At 34.4% G+C, this 20,792-nt stretch overlaps 3 protein-coding genes across 17 annotated transcripts; 2 read left to right on the top strand and 1 right to left on the bottom strand.

The window, feature by feature from the left end:
* The first annotated feature begins 72 nt into the window (after positions 1-72).
* Positions 73-2,644, top strand: LOC129575545 (cytochrome b-c1 complex subunit 2, mitochondrial). Its single transcript, XM_055459331.1, has 5 exons — positions 73-588; positions 796-938; positions 1,038-1,875; positions 1,977-2,195; positions 2,343-2,644. Exons 1-5 carry the CDS (start codon positions 544-546, stop codon positions 2,427-2,429), a joined length of 1,332 nt encoding a protein of 443 aa, XP_055315306.1. The 5' UTR covers positions 73-543; the 3' UTR covers positions 2,430-2,644.
* A 48-nt stretch (positions 2,645-2,692) lies between these two features.
* Positions 2,693-4,131, bottom strand: LOC129575546 (syntaxin-8). Its single transcript, XM_055459332.1, has 4 exons — positions 3,991-4,131; positions 3,626-3,820; positions 3,198-3,559; positions 2,693-3,037 (listed from the first exon to the last, which is right to left on the bottom strand). Exons 1-4 carry the CDS (start codon positions 4,014-4,016, stop codon positions 2,877-2,879), a joined length of 744 nt encoding a protein of 247 aa, XP_055315307.1. The 5' UTR covers positions 4,017-4,131; the 3' UTR covers positions 2,693-2,876.
* A 354-nt stretch (positions 4,132-4,485) lies between these two features.
* LOC129575543 (transmembrane protein 184B) lies at positions 4,486-17,013 on the top strand. 15 transcript variants are annotated; one of them, XM_055459318.1, is made up of 11 exons: positions 4,486-5,076; positions 5,212-5,324; positions 6,793-7,093; positions 11,356-11,521; positions 11,679-11,804; positions 11,927-12,059; positions 12,187-12,356; positions 12,451-12,617; positions 12,693-12,767; positions 12,908-12,992; positions 14,506-15,805. In XM_055459318.1, exons 3-11 carry the CDS (start codon positions 6,863-6,865, stop codon positions 14,538-14,540), a joined length of 1,188 nt encoding a protein of 395 aa, XP_055315293.1. In that variant the 5' UTR covers positions 4,486-5,076; positions 5,212-5,324; positions 6,793-6,862; the 3' UTR covers positions 14,541-15,805. The 15 variants fall into 15 exon arrangements, with proteins under 15 accessions (XP_055315293.1, XP_055315294.1, XP_055315291.1 ...); XM_055459319.1 differs by having other exon boundaries at positions 4,486-5,130; XM_055459327.1 differs by having other exon boundaries at positions 4,492-5,076; positions 13,725-15,805.
* The last annotated feature ends 3,779 nt before the right edge of the window (positions 17,014-20,792 follow it).

Below are 20,792 nucleotides of genomic sequence, written 5' to 3'. Positions count from 1 at the left end.
TACATTTGTTCGCCGTGTGTATGTATATGTGTGTGTGTGTGAGTGTGTAATTGTGGCTGGGTTCGACACACAAAAGACCACATCTTTGCCGTAGTAGACCACAATACACATAATGCTAGCATATTTTCGATGATTTCATAATTTCGATCGAGTTTAAAAATTAATTCCAAAACGACGACATGAATCATTTTAATGTTTTAATGATACACATAATCGAATTGAGAAAATCAAGTATATGTTAAACAAAAATTGTTATTTCGATCTTCGTCCAAGTGTGACAAGTGTGAATCGATAAACCGATGCGACAACGTAGTAGATTCGGTTTTTGGTGAAATAATTTCGGTGTTGTCGTTCGGTCGCCATATTTTGTGAAAATACATGTTCAATTCGTTCTGTCAAAAGACGAAAAAGGGTGAACATTTACGAGAAAAAAACTCCCTGTCACTGTGTGCATGTTCTGTCGCACTAGAACCTAAGTTTTACTTTTCAGATTTGTGAATTCGAATTTTTTTCGGCCCTTTGGCGTTTCAATTACCAATTACGATGGCATGCACCGCAAGTAAAACTCCACTTCTGAGAGCAATCGCTGTAAGTGTACACATTGAATTTCATCAATTCCATGGTTTTTTTCATTATTCATTTCATAACCACATCTGATTTCGGTCATTGTGTGTTATGTAAGCACTTGGAAAGTTCATTGCTGTCAATGGATTACATTCAATTTTTCTCAATTTCATCAATGAATTGGGACGAAATGTTGAAATAAAATGTATTTGTTTTGCGTTGAATTTGCAGGCTCGTGGCTTTGCTGCTCAAGCCAGTCCAAAGGCTGCCAGCGGAAAAGTCAATGAATTACAAGTAACGACTCTTCCAAACCAAGTTGTTGTGGCATCAATCGACGGAAACTCACCACTATCTCACATTTCAATTGCTTATCGGTAAGATTATACCTTGTGATTTTGTAGGATAGACTCAATTGTGCTCAATGTGTGCATGTGGATATTTGAATTGGTTAATTTGGGTTTTTTCCCCTTCAGTGCTGGTTCCCGTAATGAATCGTATGAAAAACAAGGTACAACACATGTTCTTCGTGTCGGTGCTAGTTTGTCGAACGCGAATAGCACAGGATTCGGTGTTCGAGTCAATGTAAAAGCAACCGGTGGTGATCTTAGTGTTTCGTCGGATCGTGAATCGGTTGCCTACAATGTCGAATTGAAACGTGATGAATTGGCCACTGGATTGAAATACTTGCAAGATGTTGCCACACAACAATCGTTTCGACCATGGGAAATTCGTGATGTTACCTACCGTTTGAAGGATGATTTGGCCCGTGTACCAGCTGTTGCCCGTGCCATCGATTTATTGCATCAGGCTGCATTCTATCGTGGTCTTGGCAATTCGGTATTCTGTGCCAAACGCAATGTTGGCAACATTTCACCAGAAGATCTGCAAAGTTTTGTTGCAAACAACTTCACAGCCGATCGTGCTGCCATCGTCGGTGTTGGTATTGATCACGATTTGCTCGTTGGCTATGCCAAATCATTGCAATTGGAAGGAAAATCATCACCAAACACACCATCCAAATACAATGCAAGCCAATTAAGAGTCGACAAATCCGGTGAATTGGCCACTGTTGCTGTTGCCACACAAGGTGCATCACTGGCTAACCAAAAGGAAGCCCTCGCTTTTGCCATTCTTCGTAATGTTGCCGGCAGTGGACCAGTCGTTCCATTCGGTTCACCATCCGCTGCTTTGGAAAAGGTTGTCGATGCTGCACTCCAAAACCCATACGAATTCAACGCATTCAATGCATCCTATTCAGACAACGGTTTGTTCGGATTCATTTTGCAAGCCAATGCCCGTGAAGTTGGCAAAGTAAGTTGATTGAGTCGCAAAGAGAACTTAAATCATATGATTTCACTAAAATGTTGACATTTGACAATCATCTTCGATATTGAAATTGATTCAATTTTTAGGCCATCGATGCCGCTGTAAAAGCCCTTAAATCTGGCTCAGTATCACAAGGTGATGTTGACCGTGCCAAGGCACAATTGAAAGTAAACATTTTGGAAGAATTGCAATCATCTAGCGGCCGCTTCAGCGATCTTGTTGCACAAGCTCTTCGCGGCGAAATTTCCGGCAAATCCGAACTCATTGCTGCCATTGATGCTATTTCAGTTGCTGACGTTAATGCTGTAAGTGCACACTGTTTTTCTTTTAAAAATAAGAATTTCCCCATTTAAATTGGCCCATTTTAATAAAACGCTTCAATCTTATATTGTGATTGAGATTTTAATGTCCGTGAAAAATTAAATAATCCAATTTATTCCTTTATCTTTTAGGCGGCGAAGAAAGTTGCATCAGGAAAATGGTCAATTGGCGCTGTAGGTAATCTAGCAAATGTTCCACATGTAAACGATTTAAATTAAATACAAAACAAAAAACTAATTTAAAGGCAATTATAAAACGAACATTCTTCGATCATTGTCATCTAACCAAAATGAAAGAAAAAAAAAAACAAATAAAAGTTATTATTTAAAATTGTGAAAATGAATTGTATCTGTAATTTCAAACCGAAAACAAATAGATGAAAATGATGTGGGAAATTTTGTTTTGAAAATAAAACGAAAACCTGAAAACTTAATATCGGCCATTTGTTTCATTTCGAAAAAGTTACGACACGTTTAAAGTATTCAATTGATAGTAAAATATATCGATTTTATTTATGTGAAAAATATAGGTTGTACAGAAAATCTTAAACATTACATGGCAATAAATTTATTGAATTGCATACAAATCTTAGAAAAGAAGAAACTAAATTAATAAATTGATATACACATTCATGTTCTTTGGAATTTGCGATGCGCACATACCGATTACACAACGGCAACAATTATATTTATGATGAATAAAATTATGATCACAAACCAATATCTTTTGGTTGATCCCTGATCCAATGCTTCGCCAACACTTCTTGTGGTGCCATTCATTCTAGAATTCGTGTTGTCCATGGTGGTTGCGAGGGTATCGATGATTTCTAAATGAATAAAAATACTTAGCAATTGAAATCTTTTTCGTTAAACATAATCCTTCTACAAAACAAAAAAGTGATTTTTTTTTTCATTTGAATAATCAGAAATACATTGGCGAAAAAAAAAATCGTCTATCGAAAATATTTTGTTTCAAAAACCACTCACCGTTTTGTTCATCGAATTCATCGCCGATACGAATGGCGAGGCTCTTCTGTCGTGAAATTACTTTGGACAGAGCATCTAAGCCATCATTTTGATTTTCTATGATTTTTGTTTGCTGCTTGCGTAGATCATCAACGGTTGGTTCACGTGATCCCAAGCTGGTGGGTTGAAAATCAGCCAGCGGTTCATCTTCATCATCATCATCATCATCTTGCCAATAAGAATTGGATTTTTTCTCTTCTCCCAGCAATTGCTTTCGATCGTTGTTATCATTACTCACATTCATGAACTGTGACTGCAAATGTATGTACTGCGATTGTAAGGTTTCCACTTGACGTTGTCGTCGTTCTGCTTCTTGTCTCGTTCTGAAAATGAAACATTTTTACATGAAAGCTGATTAAATTTCGGCGTTATAATTGTGATAACTTTACATCGTTGATCGTTGAGCTGATTGTTGTATTGTTTGGTTGAGTTGATCCAAATTGGTTAAAAATTGTTTCAAATTAAATCGAATTCCGCTGGATATTTTCGAGTATTCGGTAGAAAGACGAGGCTCTTTATTCCGTAACACGATTTGTGTTTGAATGTCGCGGCTCAATCGTTCACAAGCAGCATACTCAGTTATCCTATGTGTGGAATTCAGTTTAGATTAAAAGCGCGTTCATATTGAAATAATCATTTAATGTGTTTAAAAAAAAAACACGAATTTGTTTTTTTATCAACAACAATGTAATGTTCAGAGAAATGAATGAAATTTTTTTCAACACATATTAGAAAAGCGTCATTGTGTTCTCACCAAGTGTCGATGTCAACCAAGGCCATTTTTGGAAATATCTACCAACTTTGCCAAACACAATACAACGTTTCAACGAAAACAATAAATTCAATCAAACTGCAACTTTATGTACAAAAATCTCAAAGTTATGATTCAGGAGAGACTGTATGATGATGGTAGAAATGTCAATTTGAAATCGTACACAAAATTCAACACATTTTTTTTTTTCAGTGGTGAGTTTATGTATTGCGCAAAAGCTGCAATATGTGGAATGAAAGGGCATAAAAAAAACCATCAATTCAGAAGAAAACTTTAAATTCGGTCGATTCGATGGGAAATATAAAATTAAACGAATTTTAATTCGGGTTTGATCTGATCTAAATCGATAGTTTCACGTGAATCACCATCACTTGCGTCGTACTAGAGTCGTCACCATTTTCACCATGAGTAAACAACACAAGTGTACCATCGTAGGCACATAATAATTGCAATATTTATGTATTTGTGTCGATTGTTGAAGCATTTTTTTTTAGCATTTCGCTAAAGACGTATATATGATTCGTCCGTCATTCTTGCGAACGTACAATTTTTTTCCCTGTCGCCAGAGTGTTGTTTTTTGTAGTTCGTTTTATTTCGTTTTTTCGTTTGACATTCCAACACTTTTGTGTGGTCTTTCAATTTTAAAAGTCAGACTACATTTAAATGCTAAATTATTAATTTTTATTAAAATTGTCTGGCGCAATTTTCAATTGAGCAGAGAGCTGAGCCCAATCGAGAAATATCGGAGAATAATTATTTAATAATAAGTGCTGTGTGAGTGTGTTCAGTTCCAACATAAACTCGAATACGATTTAGTTGAAAAATAAAATGGAATCAGCATTTGGATTTCAGTGGTGACCAAAGAAACATTTACATTCGAACACAAAAAGTGAAACAGAAACCGTTTTTTAAGAGAATTTTCAAGCAAGAAAGCGACAACGGTGATTGTGTTAATGGTGGATCAAAATTATAAGCCAATTGGTCAAGAGACAAGTAGTTGCATGTTAAGTTCCGTAATCTTGAAACATACGCCAATTCCCACATAGCCTGGCCACCGTACAATATTGAGTGTGTGTCAAATTTGTTTCGTTTCTATTTTCGTTGAATACTATCTCTTTGTTGGTTAGTAATTTTATTTCATCTTTTATGTTGCGGGTTTTTACATTTGATTGACGTTCGTTTTACTTGAAAATCCGTCTGAAGTGAATTGAAAACGTAGCAGCACAACGAGTTTGAAAGAAATCGAACAATAAGGAAATATAATTGCACGAAGATATACTCAACATCGAGGTTTTTATGTGTATATATTGAAAAAGGTAAAACAAGACAATTCCATTGAATCAGCGCTTAGATCAATTCTTCGTCGTTGTTGTCGTCATTTTTTTCGTTCTTTCTTTCGTGTTCTGGTGTTTTTGTGTGTGAAAAATTGCGTACATACATAAAAATGAAACGACCCAAATGGCAGCAAACGTCACTGGTTTTCGAAGACCAATATAGATGATTTAAAAGTGTGCGTGTGAAAAACAACAAATGAATAAACAAAAACCACTGCTTACAGATGGTTTTGAAAAAACATAATCTACTTTATGTGATATTTTCTATTGGAGTACGTTTTTTTTTGTCTTAACTGTCTTAAAGATTATGAAGTGTAGCTCATTTTGTTGCTTTCAATTCTCACGAAGTGCTAAATGATATGGCTCTTGAATGTGTGTGTGTGTGTGCTGGAATGATATCTCATACACACGCTCATTATGGTTTTCATTGCTGCTGTTGTCGCCATTGTTGTTGTTGTTGTCGTCGCCGTCATTTAATGGATTTTGTGAATGTCTTCTTTCACTGACGAATTCAAACAAAATGTGTAGAATGACCATGACATTATTAGCTCATGAGCGACCAGTTTTGCCGAAGAGAAAAAAAATAACGACGAAAGACACCTTTCGAACCATATTGATGCTGAGCCTCATAATAATCAGGATAATTTAATGCAGCCATTCCATCGATATGGTGCGTTTGAACCGTGCAAAATCAAAAGTATACCATGTAAAAAATTCATTTCCGTAAGCGTTTCGGCCAATTATGCCATCAAATCATAATACAAACATTCAACCGCAAACCATATTATGGATATGCTAAATCAATAACTCCTTCATCGAACAATGGCACTACATCGAAACAGTCTCTTCCTCTCAATCTCCACCCTTGCCATAGCAGAATGAACAAAAAAATAGAAACGCTTATTGCGGCGAAAAATGTATACGCCATCATCATTGATTGGCGTACATCTTTAATCAAAAATCATGAAATGGTAACGAACCATAGCCGACGCACTGTGACACAAAATATCATCCTGCGTGCCACAACCATAGCTTGCACATATAGATTTTTTTGTGTAACTGTTACTGTTGTTGGTTTGCTTCATGTAGGTGGTTAGACTTTCCATATTTTCCGCCTTTGTACGCTTCATTCAAATACACACCATATGGAAATATTGCGCGCCGTACACAAATACACCGACCGTCGTGCGTTTGTACACACGAAATTGCTTTTTAGCTGAAATTAATGCCATTCATTTAATTAGATTTTACAAACCAACCAAAAACATCGCGGAAAACGTGATCTTCATTTGGCCATCATTTGCATTTTATTTATATCTCAAAGTAAATCTATTATTACAAACGGTACAATACTAAGCCAAACTGTGTATGTGTTTGTATTATATCGGCTGCTTTTCCTTATGTTTTCAAATTAATTTGTGATAATTTGTGTTATATTTTCTATTCACAGGTTGACACCACACAATAAAACCACTTGAATCGAGTGAGAGTATTTGGATTTGCTTAGAGAAAGGCGTGAAATGATGTCTGGACCATCTCCAGATGCATTAAATTTTACATCAACGACCACCACAACCACCGCACCAACACAATCAATGGCCAGTGTGACGACTGAACTTTCACATTCAGCCGCACTGGCGATCGGCGATCCCCTCAGCCATGTCGGCGATGGTATATTCCTTCAAACAAAAACCGCCCAAGGTCTTGCTGGCATATGCGTATGGATCGCATTGTTCCTGACATGTTCGCAGGTAATTAACGTTTCAAATCAATTTCATCACATTGATTCAAAACAGGAATAAAATGAACATCTAATTCAGTTGACCACGTCGATGTGATAGCCTACCATTTCTAGAATTTGAAATTCCATGAATTGGTATACGTCATAAATAGATAGTCAACGCAAACATACACAAACAGCTTTTCAAATCATGATAAGATTGTGAATGTAATCTTTTTTTTCTTGTTTTTTGATATAAACCAGCCGCGACTCATATTATAAATCATTCGATAGGAAATTTTCAAAGAAGAAGAAGAAAAAAAATGATTGCAGAACGAATCTTTTTGGAAACATCTCATTTGGGATGCATAAAAAGGCGTCATCCCAATCAATCAACACGCTAATGAATGCTCTCCGTTCATTTGAAGCGCATTTACATTTCACTTTTCAAAATCTGAATACATTTCTACTGTGTTTCGCGGCAGCTTTTTCCTTAAACATAAAGCATGCTGTTGATTGATTATTTTTAGCATTGCATTAAAACGTGCTTTATTCCATTTTGTGTTTGTAAGTTGTGTTTGCAAGCAATAATTTTTCATTTGGTGTGCGCGGTTGAAGAAGCGAAATTGAATGTTTCATGATAAGCCCCGGTAATGACGCACTAGTGATTAAAAGGCGAAATGTTTCGCTGAACATTTGTATATATTTAATTTTATCTAAGCCGTTTTTTTTCTCTGTCTCTCTCTCTCTCTTTCTCTGTCTTACGCCAAAGACCCCAAAACACAACAATACAATTTGAACAATTTAAATTCCAATAACAATATTGCAATGGTTAAAATGCAGCAGCTTCTTGCAAATGCATCGCTTTCTTTGACATATTCGATTTTTTGGAATTCAAACGAAAGCAAATCGCATTGCATTGCAATGTTGAAAGAGAATCGAAACGAACAAAGAAAAACAAATGCTTGTTGAAAACTAACTGTCTCACGCCTTTGCCTCTCGTGTCACTTGGTCATTACATTGAAAGACTATTGCCTGCCGAAACCGATTTGTGCAAACGTAAAAGTAATAATAATCTATTTGAAGCCGATGATCCAATTATTATAGTATTTTTTTAGAAAAAGCGTGCATGCTCTATTAGAGCGAAAATATCCATTTTATTTTATGTTCTTCTTCTTCTTCTTCTTTTTTGCTCCGAAATCACAACCAACAGGCAAATCACAACCAACTAGCAAACACATGTATGCAAAAGATAGATGGATAGAAGAGAAGAGAGAAAAAAATTTGCGAATGGTGCGAACAACAATGAATGCATTGTATAATCTCGGTGCACCGTCGAGCGCTGATGTATTACAATTTCGATCGAGTTAGGATAAAATGAAAGGAATTAGTTGATTGCAAGTCGTACAAGTTCTCAAATGCTGGACTTGTCCCCGTACAAATTGCATTTTTCACTTGAGTCGAAAGGCATTTAGAGCATGCCAAAACACACACACACACACCAATGAGAAAAATGACTAGAATGACTTTTGGTTTGGCGCCATTTGGTTTGGAAGTATTTTGCAATACAAATACGTTCTATTGTTGCTGTCATTGGTTGCTGTCATTGATAGTTGGCAGTATATTTGTATAGAAGTTCCATAGTTCAGCGTTCAGCGTCAAGATGTCACTTAAATATAGCATAAACATGTGCTCCATATAAAAACATAGGCAAATTTTATCATTGCACACGCACACACATTGACACGTCAATTCAATCGATAAACGGTGAAACGACTCAATTAATTATCAACCGCTGCACCTCTAATCATCAATCCATAAGATTTGCTATCAAACATCGAGTCATTCAACATTCCTGTCTCATTGGATCCATTTAAACCGAAATGGATATCTATTTTGTTTTGTAAAAGTCTCTCCGTTGTGAGAATGAACCCGAAGCAGATTAACTCGATTCAATGGCCGATAATTCCGTTCGGATTTTTTGATGGAAAATGCAATCAATTTTTGCGGAAGAAAGTTCCTTACAAATTAATTCATTGAATGCGCATGTAAAAAAAAAAACATGTGGATGTTTAATTGAACGTGAAAAAACATAATTTTTTTCGGAAGAAACAAGAGGCAAAAAAAGAGAAAGAAGCAGAGGAGTACATTAGTATTGGATGATTTTGCCGACCATTGATTGTCATGTTATAATCCCAAAAAGAAAACGTTTCCATTTATTATGGCGATTATGGCATGGCGCACGCATTATATTCGAAAATCCATTGGATCCAGGTGTGTAGCAAATTCGGCTATATCGATTGGTCAAGGTCGCTTTCTTCGTATACAAATACATGGGAAAGATTTGACGTAAGACGTCAAGACGCCTCTACGCGTGGATGGCTCGTAGCTGTCATCGTACACATATTGGACACGAACATTGTCGTTTACACAATCGCACTCACACAAATGAACGCATCGATAGTGCCCGCTCAATATATGTACGATGACTGTTTTGAGTGTCCCTCGCCTAGAGTGCTGCGTGTCGTTTTTCTTCGTTTACTAAGCGGTCTTGGATTGCTATTCGTTCCATGACATAATACGGAGGAAAGAAAATGCCGAGACATGGTAAAAGACAATGACTTTAATAGAGAGTGACTCAAACGGCTAGCATATGTATGGTTTTGAACAAATATATACTTTTGCTTTGATAGCAATGTGTTTGCTGATAAGTGAAATAGCTCAACTGAGCATAGTATATTTGTCATATATGCGAATGCGTGTCAACGGAAACTCTGCCCATTCTGATTAGGAACGTTTCGAGTTCGGGCTAAACAAGGGGGAAAACAGTAATCTAGTACTGCATTCAATGCCGGTTCAATGCCAATTCAATGCTATTCACTGCGATCCAATGTTGCACAATATTCTATTTCATTCGACTCTAGTACGTCGCGCATAACACAACCACACAATGGAGATACTTATATTGTATAGCGGTGAATAGCATTGATTTGAATTTATTTGCATTGAATCGGCATTGAATGCAGTACTGGATTACTGCTTTCCCTCTTGGGGCTAAATGAGTAAAGATCACCCCAATATGCTTTCGAAACACCAAATCCCAAACGGCAAATTGGCTTTTCCTGTGACAAATCAAACTGATAAACCGATGTGAGCGGAGCAAAGTACTCCACACAAAGCTCTTGTGTTTATTTTTCTATTAATTGCACAAAGAGAGCAAAATCAGCATACTATTAATCGTTTATAAATAATGCGAAGCGGTGCAAAATTGCTTGATTACTGATCAATATCCACGCGAGGCTTAAGAATGGACCGCTTCATTTATGCATGATCTGAAATTATGTTTTGCACTTGATTTTCTACTCTTTTTCTTTTCTCTTCGTATTCTTCTTTGTCTTTATTTATCGTCTCAATTTGCCACACATTAATGCAATATTCAGGTTCACATATTGCTCATTTTTGCTTACTATTTATACATTTACTGTACAAATGCTTTCGCATCGCGAATATATGCGTGTGATGTCATAATCAATTATTTATCACACACACTCACACACAATGCGAAACATAGTGGAAAGAAAAAAAAATTACGTAAAAAAGCCCATCCATTTGAGATAGTTGATGAGAAACGAGATTTTCTTTACCGGTTGTGTTTTTGTAGCTTCGAAGGTGTATTTGTCGTAATATGGCGTAAGCAAAATAAGGTATTTTGCAATTGCTCAACTCATGTACGCGTGCGAAAGAAAACATTCGCCCAAACGTGATGCGGTTTCTTTTGAATCGATTTTAAAACATCTTGTCTGCGTGTAGTATAGGCAGAAAGCCTTGAAATTGCTTTTGCATATGGTTTTCTTAACTGGTTATGCCCCTCTACCTATCTATCTCTCTTTCTTGCTCAAGAGCAAGGCCAAGACGAAGTTGATGCGAGGCTCTATGCCAAATCATACGCAAACACTATTCATATGGTAGAAACAACTAAGCGAATCAGTTGTTGCATTTCTACACCAAGCAACTGCTTCATTGAGCTGTTGAACCTCAATGAACTTTTTCAGTAATAATTCTTTTTAAAAAAAATTGCGGCTTCTAAACAAAAGCACAATGATTCTTTAGGGGAAGAGAAAAATGCGGCGATTCTCTCATGACTTATCATCATTATTCGAGCTGAACAACATCTGGAATTCATTTAAACATTTACTTTGGAATTTAATCTATATAGCGAAAGAATTGGCTTCGCCCCATTTATTTGTTCGGGTAAATGTAAATATTAACTTCTTTTTTTTTCCTCTGTTACAGATTTATCAACACTTGAGATGGTATACAAATCCACAAGAACAACGTTGGATCGTACGGATATTGTTCATTGTGCCGATTTATGCGACATATTCATGGATCAGTCTATTATTTTTCAATTCGGAAAGTGTATACATTTACTTTTTCACAGTTCGTGATTGTTATGAAGGTTGGTTCATTTTTGTCTACATCTATCTATGACGATAACAGTTGATTTCGTGCAAAATTTACGAAATTCCACTCACACTTAATGGCATTGTTGTGAATTTTTTTTGCATTTTTTTTTTCGTCGTCTCGCTCACTCTCTTTCTCTCTATCTGTTGCAGCTTTCGTGATATATAACTTTTTATCTCTCTGTTATGAGTATTTGGGCGGCGAAGGGAATATTATGTCCGAAATTCGTGGTAAACCAATAAAATCATCGTGTCTATATGGAACATGTTGCTTAGCAGGTAACGTTTAATCGTTTTCAATTTCCTTGGATGTGTTCGTTTAACAATGCGACGGTCAAACATATCAATTTTTAATTGGATTGTTGTTTTTGTTTGTTTGTTTTTTTCTTTCTCGGGTGTAGGCAAAACGTACACGATCGGATTTTTACGATTTTGCAAACAGGCCACATTGCAGTTTTGCTTAGTCAAACCCTTGGTCGCATTCATCATCATATTCCTTCAAGCATTCGATCACTATCATGATGGCGACTGGAGGTAATTTCATTTTTCTCACTTATTCTGTACACTCTAGCTGCATCTCACTGTTGCGTTGCAATCAAATGAACAACATTTTTCAACTGAATTGTCTAACTTTTCTCTCCCACGTTTTATATGCAAACAGCGTGAACGGTGGTTACATCTACATCACGATGCTGTATAATATATCTGTATCGTTAGCTTTGTACGGCCTCTACCTATTTTATTTTGCTACCAGAGATTTATTGACGCCATTCGAGCCAGTACTTAAATTCTGTACCATAAAATCGGTGATATTTTTATCGTTTTGGCAAGGTATGCTCAAATTGCTTCGCTTGCAAAAATTCACTTGAGTTTGTGTACTAATTGCGTTGCGTGCTTTTATTTTGGCGCGTTCGATGTTTTTCAGGTGTTGGTTTAGCTATTTTGGAAAAGGCTGGAGCCATTTCGGCCGTCGTTGACAGTGATGGTGCGACCACATCCGCTGGTACAGTGTCAGCTGGCTATCAAAACTTTTTCATCTGTGTGGAAATGCTTTTCGCAGCGATCGCATTGCGTTATGCATTCCCGTATCAGGTAAATGAAACAGAAGGCAAATCAGGGTTCTTTTTGCATCGATTTTAATACACATCTCTCGATTTTGGCACACAGGTTTACGCACAGGGCGGTATGACTGATGTGCACGGTCGTTCGGTCACAATGCAATCCATTTCCAGTAGCCTAAAGGTATCAATCTAACTGCATTTTCAAACCCATTCACATTGAATGTGGTTGCTACTGTGGTTTTTGCTCTTCGTTTTCTTTACGCACGCAATTTAATTTTACAAAAAATTTAATTACAATTCTAACGTTCCACCACTAATTAGGAAACAATGAATCCGAAAGACATCATGACAGATGCAATTCACAATTTCCATCCACAGTATCAACAATACACTCAATACAGTTCTGGTAAGTGAGATTTGAAATTGCATGGATTTTCTGTCAAATTAGATTAACCGCTTGAACCGTTTTGCTTTTGTTAAAATTACAAAAAATTACTGTGCATGTTTCTCTCTGTTTTGTGTTCTACTAATTGTGTTTCTTTGTGCCACACATTTGTTGTTTGTCCTGTGTATTTGAACCTTGTAGTCGATCCGTTATCCATTTAATCAATTTTCATACTCTTTCCCATCTTTTATTTCATATCAAATTGTAACGTTGTTGAGAATTAATTGAATTGTAGATAGTATCATTTACGGATTAAAAATGGTTGACTGGTATAGAGATGGGTTCAGGGTAGCATTTAGAAACAGAAAAAACCACTAGAACAATCGATAATTGGTTGAACACCCGTATCTTGTGATTACAGTGTCGTTTATGCAACAAAACAACAACAAAAAAAGATTATCTTTATTTATTGAAATAAATATTTGGATTTGGCACATATACATCATTTGCACCGTCAACACTTTCCATGTCATTCGAACACAATGTTTCAATGTTTCTCTTTTTGGCCACTTATGTATATAAACAAAAATGGAAATGTGACACATTTTTTTCCTTTCGTTGAACGTTCATTCGTATTTGTGTTTCGTTCCAATTTAATTTTTTTTTCTCTCTAGAAAATGAAAATATATCATTTCAATTATTTACGAATTTGTCATATTAACAGAGATTTTTTTTCTTTTTTTTTTTCGTTAGCTGTAAAATGGCCTGCATAAAAAAATACTGAGAATAAACTGTTGATTTTTTCTTTCTTTTGCAAATACCAAGAAAAAAAAAACAAAGTAAACCCTCCTTCTTGGGTTTTTCTTTTCAAAATGATTTTTTGCCTTTGATCTTTTAATTTCCCACACACAAACGCAATTTAAGATATATGAATTAGTTCGTACTTGGTTTGGCAATCAACTAAAATTCAAACAAAAACTTACTTTTAATAACTAGTGATAACCTTTGGGTTTTATGTGTGACACTGCTTTTGAATTTGCAGCAATGAAACAAAAATTTCAATTAAAAAAAAGAGCATTTTATGGGTTATATGCTGAGTGCAATTAAGAAATTTTCTTCTACAGCAGTTAAGCACACAAACACACAATCATAGTATATTTAATTTACGTAAATAAAAAATCAGAACCGATTTTGTTGCCTTTAGAATTAAATAACAAGTGGTGGACATGTTTCCCTATAAATCCCCATCTATTATTTTGATGTAAGCTATTGGTAAAAAAAATACCATTTAACAATACTTCAATCGGTTGTGGGTGTTTATTTGTTTCCCTAAATTTCTTTAGTTACATAAGTTTTTCTAGCAGATTTGCAGTTACTATTTTTTCTGTTTTGTTTTTTTTTTTCTATTTGGAACAAGAAGAAATCTAAAGTTGTTTGTGGCAAAAAAAAAAATCCCAATTTTTGCTCCACCAAAATTATTGAATTTTCTTTGTGATTTTTCGTTTGATTTCTCTTTTTTGTTTATTCCCTACAGAAGTGACATCGTCTCAACAGTATGAGAAGCTCTAAACTAAAAAAAAAGAAACCTTACGATTATTCTCCCTTTTTTTTAATAAATAAATAGACATACTATAGAGTTTTATTTATTTAATTTTTTTCAATGTAACGTTAATTTATGAAGAAAAAAAATGAACAGAAATGATACGAAAAATATGCTGATGTTTAGATTTAGAGCGCTGGTTCAATCAAAATGGTATTTGATATGATATTTCACGATGGATTCATCCCTTTCAAATCATTTCTCTTTTTTCGTTTGCTCATTCATTAAAATTTTTCGAATATTCAATTAAAATGTGAGATGAACAAAATCATGAAAAAGAGAAAAAAAAATCGAAAATTGATCACCGATCTTTTTTTTTTGTTACTGTTTTTAAATTAATATGTCTGAAAACAATATACGATGTTGTCGGACCGATCGCTTTCCTTTTTTTTGGTTCCATTGTCGTTATAAGATATAAAATGTATATGTGTATTTTTTGTACTTAAAATTAATTGCTACCCTGACACAAATGAACGCGTGGGAGAATTTTCTACGCATCTTTTTCCTTCCCATTTGATTCATGATTTTCTCGTTGTTGTTCTTTTTTTTATCCAATCTTTGCTAAGCTAAATTCAACAAAAAAAAAATCGTATAAATTTCAAAAGTTTTTCCGTAAATTTCCCATTTATGCATTAAACAAGATGACAACAATAGTAAACGTTAGTAGTTTGAATAGAAATTGTAATGAATCACATTTGTGATTAAAGTTTCAGTATCGAAACGAATCCGTATGAAAGAAAAGTTACGATTCATGTGTCTTGTATGTTTTTCTCTTCGATCTATCTGTAGATGTAACGCATTTGATTTTTCCGATAAACACAAACCCACTTTTTGAATTTTTCGATGTACATCTCTCGACGATATTGGAAACATTTCAAGATAGAACAGAGATTAGAGAAAGATCGGCCGGGAATGAGTAGCGCCAAAATGAAACTGCTTTGCAATAGAATGAACCCATTTCAAATACATACATATGGGGGGGGGGGGGGGGTGGTTGCGAAAAGTAACAAAATATTTAGGAAGTGAATAATAAGATAACTAGAGAGAAATTGAAATAATATTGATAATTTGACACTGCACCGAAAATTTAACTTTAGAATTTAAAACAAACCAGTACTAGGTATTATGAAATCGATATTATGTTCTAAGTAACAAAGAAGAAGATGAAAACTGAAACATTCCCTCCTCCACAAAGATAAATAGATATGGAAGCGTCAAGAAAAACGTGAACAAACTCAGTAATCATTGAACTACATTTTTGTGAACAAGATATTCCCTTTCCCTCCAACAAAGCTACAAAAATCAAAACACATATCGGACAAAGTGAATGATGAAAAGAAAGAAACAAATAGTTAGGTATATTTTGATTGTGATTGTCAATGGAAAAATGAAAATGTTTGGAAATGAGTGTTATGTTGATCAGCGATAGTAAATAAATTCCCCTCACAATAGCACCATGGTAAAAAAATGACAAAAGGACGGACTCCGTTTTTGTGTTTTTTATTTTCCTTCTCTCTCTCTCTCTCTCTCTCTCGCCCTCTAAATGTTGTGTCATTCTTTCTTTTTGAATGCTGAATGCTTAGAATTATCCATCATGTAAATAGTAAGCGAATCGTCATGCAAGTGGGGGTAAGTACTAGCGGTGTGTGCTCAATAAATGACGAACCATTTTTATGAATTGATTATATTTTATTTATTTTATTGTACGTTGAAGCATGACATTTCCATGTGGACAATATTTGAATTGGCTATTTTGAATTATGATTTGTTTGTTGGTTTTTATTTTATATTTTGAACACAATATTATAAGAATGTTGCCTGCTTCTTGAAACTTTATTAGATATGGAATTTGAATGAATTCGCATTAATCATTGTGGCATTTATGAAAAATAAAAATAAAAAATCCCATTAACATGAATCCAAAACATTAGTTCAAAACAAATGGAATGTAAAATACAGCTAATTATACTCAAATAGGAAAAATACAACACAAACTATTAACCGAAGTTGCATGAGTCATGAAAGCGGCGGTTATATTTGTCTCAATCTTCTCAAAATGTCGTTCATTTTGTATCGGTTTCTCTTCTCCATAAAGGTAACAAAAGTAGTCGAGGTATTCGAGTGTCGTCCTATGATCCGGATGATCCAACCACACAAACTGGCACACAACAAGGGAATACATGCAATTCGGGTGGCGGTGGCTATGTCGCACCCAAAACATTGGGCAACCAAAGGAAATTCATGCCCGGCAGCCAAGGTAGCAGTCGAGTATCAACAATAAGCCAAAATTACAACGAAAAAACGATGCTCCTAAGCAGTGACGACGAATACCAATAAATTCCAATTCTAGGTGACAAAAAATGACACAAAAGTGAATTAAATGCGATTTTCAATTGATTGAACCAAATGAAATAAATTGAATAAATATTTGAATGAAGAAAACAAGCAAACCAACATTTAATATCTGGATAAATGAATGGAAAAACCACTTACCACTAAGAACATGGCAATTGCAAAAAAAAAAAACAACAATTAGCATCAAAAGTCTTTTGTGTATTGACATTGTGAACAACAACAAAAATTAAGCGTCATATTTTCATATTTGTATCGATTTTAGTGCAATTGTTGCGCCTCATTAATTACTGCGAAATAGAAAGAAAATATATTAACAATTCAGCAACAGCAACACACTCTAATAGGTTGAACGCAAAGGAACCATACCATACACACACACACAGACTCATTGCAGCCACTTCGAAATGCACAATTTAGAAATAAACGCCAAAACAGTCCGTTTTTATTATTACTACAATAGAATCCGTTGTCCATTCGCATCGATATTATCATTTTATAATGTTCATTAAATTTTCACATATGTAAAAAGCAAAGAACGAAAGGAAAACAGAACAACAACAAAAAACACACACAATTTATCAAAGAAAAACCAAAGCCTCTTGATTAGCAAGAAAGGATAGTTCCATAAACAGTACTTTAAATTAAATCAAATTGATGCGAAAAATTCACACAGCATGTAATTAACTCCAGCGCGGGTGTGTATTACGCAAAATAATTTCGAACAGGTAACATTTATATTTAATGAAAATAATACAAACAAAAAAACAAGAGTAATTAAAGAAAATTTTGAAGATTTTAGGACACTCTTATCGCAGTGCTTAATTTAATAAATCTCAAACATGTGTTTTAAGATTGCTGAGCATCTCAGCATTTCGTAAGGCACGGATATATCCGAGCATATCGACGACGCATACAGTGGCGTGCGTTGCTACGCGCAGCCGCAACGACTCGACCGGAATGTGTATGTTGTTGCTGCGTGCAGCCACATCAACTGAACACACTTCGGTCGAGTCGTTGCGGCTGCACGTAGCAACACACGCCACTGTATTATACAGTATGCGTCGTCGATAGGCTCGGATATATCCATGCCTTACGAAATGCTGAGATGCTCAGCAATCTTAAAACACATGTTTGATAAATCTCCACATATAATGCATATATATGTATTTTTGTATAGCAAACTCCTTTTTTTTATGTATATATTGTCTTTTCATTGTTTCATCATTTTTTGCAAGCATAAATTTTTATGGGTCTTTTTTTTTCGTGAAAACACACACACACAGAACAAAATCAAACTAAAACTAAATCAACACATACACCACACGAATGCATCGGAAAAAAATAATTTTTCTTTCATATTTTCTACAAAATGACATACAAAATAGGGCTTGAACCGTTTGATGCATACGTTTTTCGTTCGCAATATTATATATACATATATTTACTCTATTTACCGTAGAGATCATACAGAAAACCAAGGAGAAGAAAAATGAGAATGGAACATTCACTCACAGATACTTCTCTAGTTGATTCTATAGCTCTAGTTGATATGGCATTGTCCAACGGGTAGATGCTAAGTTTAAAAACTAAAGTATTGTAAAATCAATCGATTTAACAGAATTTTATGAATTTATTTTTTTAAACTCAAATAATACGCATTTTTCAATGGTTGGAAAAAAAAAGAAGAGGCAACTCCATTCTAAAATGTTAAAACATCAACAAGACAAACAAATCTAATACACATTTGCTTTCTTCACCATGAAAAATCGATTTTGAATGTGTCAAAAAAGTATTTTTTTATTTTTTTTATCTATCGTTTATTGTTCTTCGTACCACCGCTTTTTTTTTTCTTTTAATTTATTTATTATTCACTTATTTTTTTATGTAAATAACTGTTATAAAAAGAAACTATATCACCGATAAACTGGGCGAAGAACTTAGATAAAATGTAAAACTAACAATATATTGTTGGTCAAACAGAATAAAAGTCATTGAACCCTCTTTTTTATAGGAAACTAATTATTTTAAAAACAATAAATTCTAATACAAAAAAAAAAAATGAAACGAATATGATGAAATGCACCGCGAGAGAATAGAAAGGAACAAAATGAACAATTTTTTTGGATAAAGATTTTTTCAAATAATTTTTTTTTCCAAATTCATCTCACACCACAACCGTTTTGGCTGATAATGTGCACGCTTGCAATTAGTATTTGTTTTTTTTTCCCGTGTGTTATGTGATTTGAGTGCAAGCATATTTCCAAATAGTTACTCTTTTGCAGTAACATACGAATCATTGCAAGCGTCGTTTGGCATAGCACAAACCGAAAAACTCGCTTTCGAAAGTCAAACTTAAATCACATCGTTCTCTTTCATTATTGTTTATTTCTTTTTTACTCATATATATATTAAGTCCAGAAAAAAAAAAACTTATTGAACAATAAGCCTTGAAACATTGTACGCTAAATTAATTAGCATTTCATTTACAGACGTGTTGATAAAGAAGAGAAGAGAAATAAAAAACAGAAACATACGCCAGAAATCCACAACAAAGCAACATAAAATTGTCTTCAAAATTCTATTTGTTGTAAATATTCATAATAATCGGCACAAAAACAACAACAACAACAACAACATCAACCAAATAAAGTAAACGATTATGTGAAATCAATATTTGTGTATAATTCTAATTATTAAACTAACAGAAACATAAACATTTTAATAATAAAACCAAAGAATTATTATTGTGCTAAATCTAAAATGGAAAACAATACTGGTTTATCTCATTGAGTGTTCGGTTTTATCGCTGGTGTGCACTTCATTCTTTTTTTTTAGCGAGATATGGTGATGATTCACTTTCACGCTGCACTTCAATTGGTAAGTAAATTTTATTGGTTTGTTAACGATATTTTACCAAGTTTGAATGAGTCTTGACCAATTATCATCACATTTCGTATACAAAGTAAGCTATTGATGTTTACGTATTGATTTGAAATTCCTTTTTATGCTTCTTTATTTAAACAAGTTGGGGCTTTTCGAAAATGTTCTGTTTTTAATCGAAAAATGAATATTGAATTTGTGTTCTTTCATTATACTTATGTTTTACGATCAGTCATGGGATATATCATTAAAAAAAGTGTGGTTCTGATTTTTACTATAAAAAATGAAGCGTGTGAATATCAACAAGACAAACACACTATCCTCAAATAAAAAGTTTGAATTTATGAGAAATCGAATCGGATTTTTTTCCGCTTCATTCCATGAATAAATAATAATAGCGACAGAATCTTCTTCAAAATGAACACCTGCGATAAAATTCAGTGAGTGATTTCCTTACGTCGGCGCTGATCAAAGAATTTACTTCATTTTTCTTTGTATATATGTCGCAGCACAAATCAAATCTTTTGTTCTCAGCCCAACACTGGCAAAGAAAGACATCAAAGAAATCACATAATTATAGTGTCTGTACTGTACACTGTACAATTTATAACTGTTTTTTTTCATTTTATGTTTTATTCGCGTTTTGATTGAGATCTACGCACGGAATGCTTAGTTTTTTATTTGGATATATTGTTATATAGCACCGCCCAGTCATCCGTCCAAAATACAATTCATCCAATTGTCATTCAACCGACGATGTAGACATTTAGTTTTTCCTCCATTCAAGATGAGCCCAATAATTACTAGGTGCGATCTATATTGATCGTCAACCAAAGCTTTTATTTATATGAAAAGTCAAAACATCCCCTTTTATGAATGTTACGTACTACATGGGCTGAAAAGTCTTTGGCCTGATACAGAAATAACGGAAATACTGCCAAATCCACATTAGTTTTAGATAAAACCATCCTTAACTAGAACTCAGT

Source organism: Sitodiplosis mosellana, unplaced genomic scaffold (genome assembly GCF_009176505.1).
Source record: "Sitodiplosis mosellana isolate CC-2019 unplaced genomic scaffold, AAFC_SMos_1.0 Smas_scaffold_6167, whole genome shotgun sequence".
In the NCBI taxonomy this organism is placed as follows: Eukaryota; Metazoa; Arthropoda; class Insecta; order Diptera; family Cecidomyiidae; genus Sitodiplosis; species Sitodiplosis mosellana.
Note: the sequence above shows the minus strand (reverse complement) of the source record. Positions and strands in the feature narration are given on the sequence as shown.

Excerpts from the sequence above, each read along its gene's own strand:
- LOC129575545 (XM_055459331.1), top strand. The coding sequence starts at position 544 with ATGGCATGCACCGCAAGTAAAACTCCACTTCTGAGAGCAATCGCT. Across the intron at positions 1,876-1,976 it reads ATGCCCGTGAAGTTGGCAAA|GCCATCGATGCCGCTGTAAA; the intron begins GTAAGTTGATTG and ends TTCAATTTTTAG. Across the intron at positions 2,196-2,342 it reads CAGTTGCTGACGTTAATGCT|GCGGCGAAGAAAGTTGCATC; the intron begins GTAAGTGCACAC and ends TTTATCTTTTAG.
- LOC129575546 (XM_055459332.1), bottom strand. The coding sequence starts at position 4,016 with ATGGCCTTGGTTGACATCGACACTTG. Across the intron at positions 3,821-3,990 it reads TTGGTTGACATCGACACTTG|GATAACTGAGTATGCTGCTT; the intron begins GTGAGAACACAA and ends TTCCACACATAG. Across the intron at positions 3,560-3,625 it reads TCAGCTCAACGATCAACGAT|AACGAGACAAGAAGCAGAAC; the intron begins GTAAAGTTATCA and ends TTTCATTTTCAG.
- LOC129575543 (XM_055459315.1), top strand. The coding sequence starts at position 6,863 with ATGATGTCTGGACCATCTCCAGATGCATTAAATTTTACATCAACGACC. Across the intron at positions 11,522-11,678 it reads AGTTCGTGATTGTTATGAAG|CTTTCGTGATATATAACTTT; the intron begins GTTGGTTCATTT and ends TATCTGTTGCAG. Across the intron at positions 12,618-12,692 it reads GTTATGCATTCCCGTATCAG|GTTTACGCACAGGGCGGTAT; the intron begins GTAAATGAAACA and ends TTTGGCACACAG.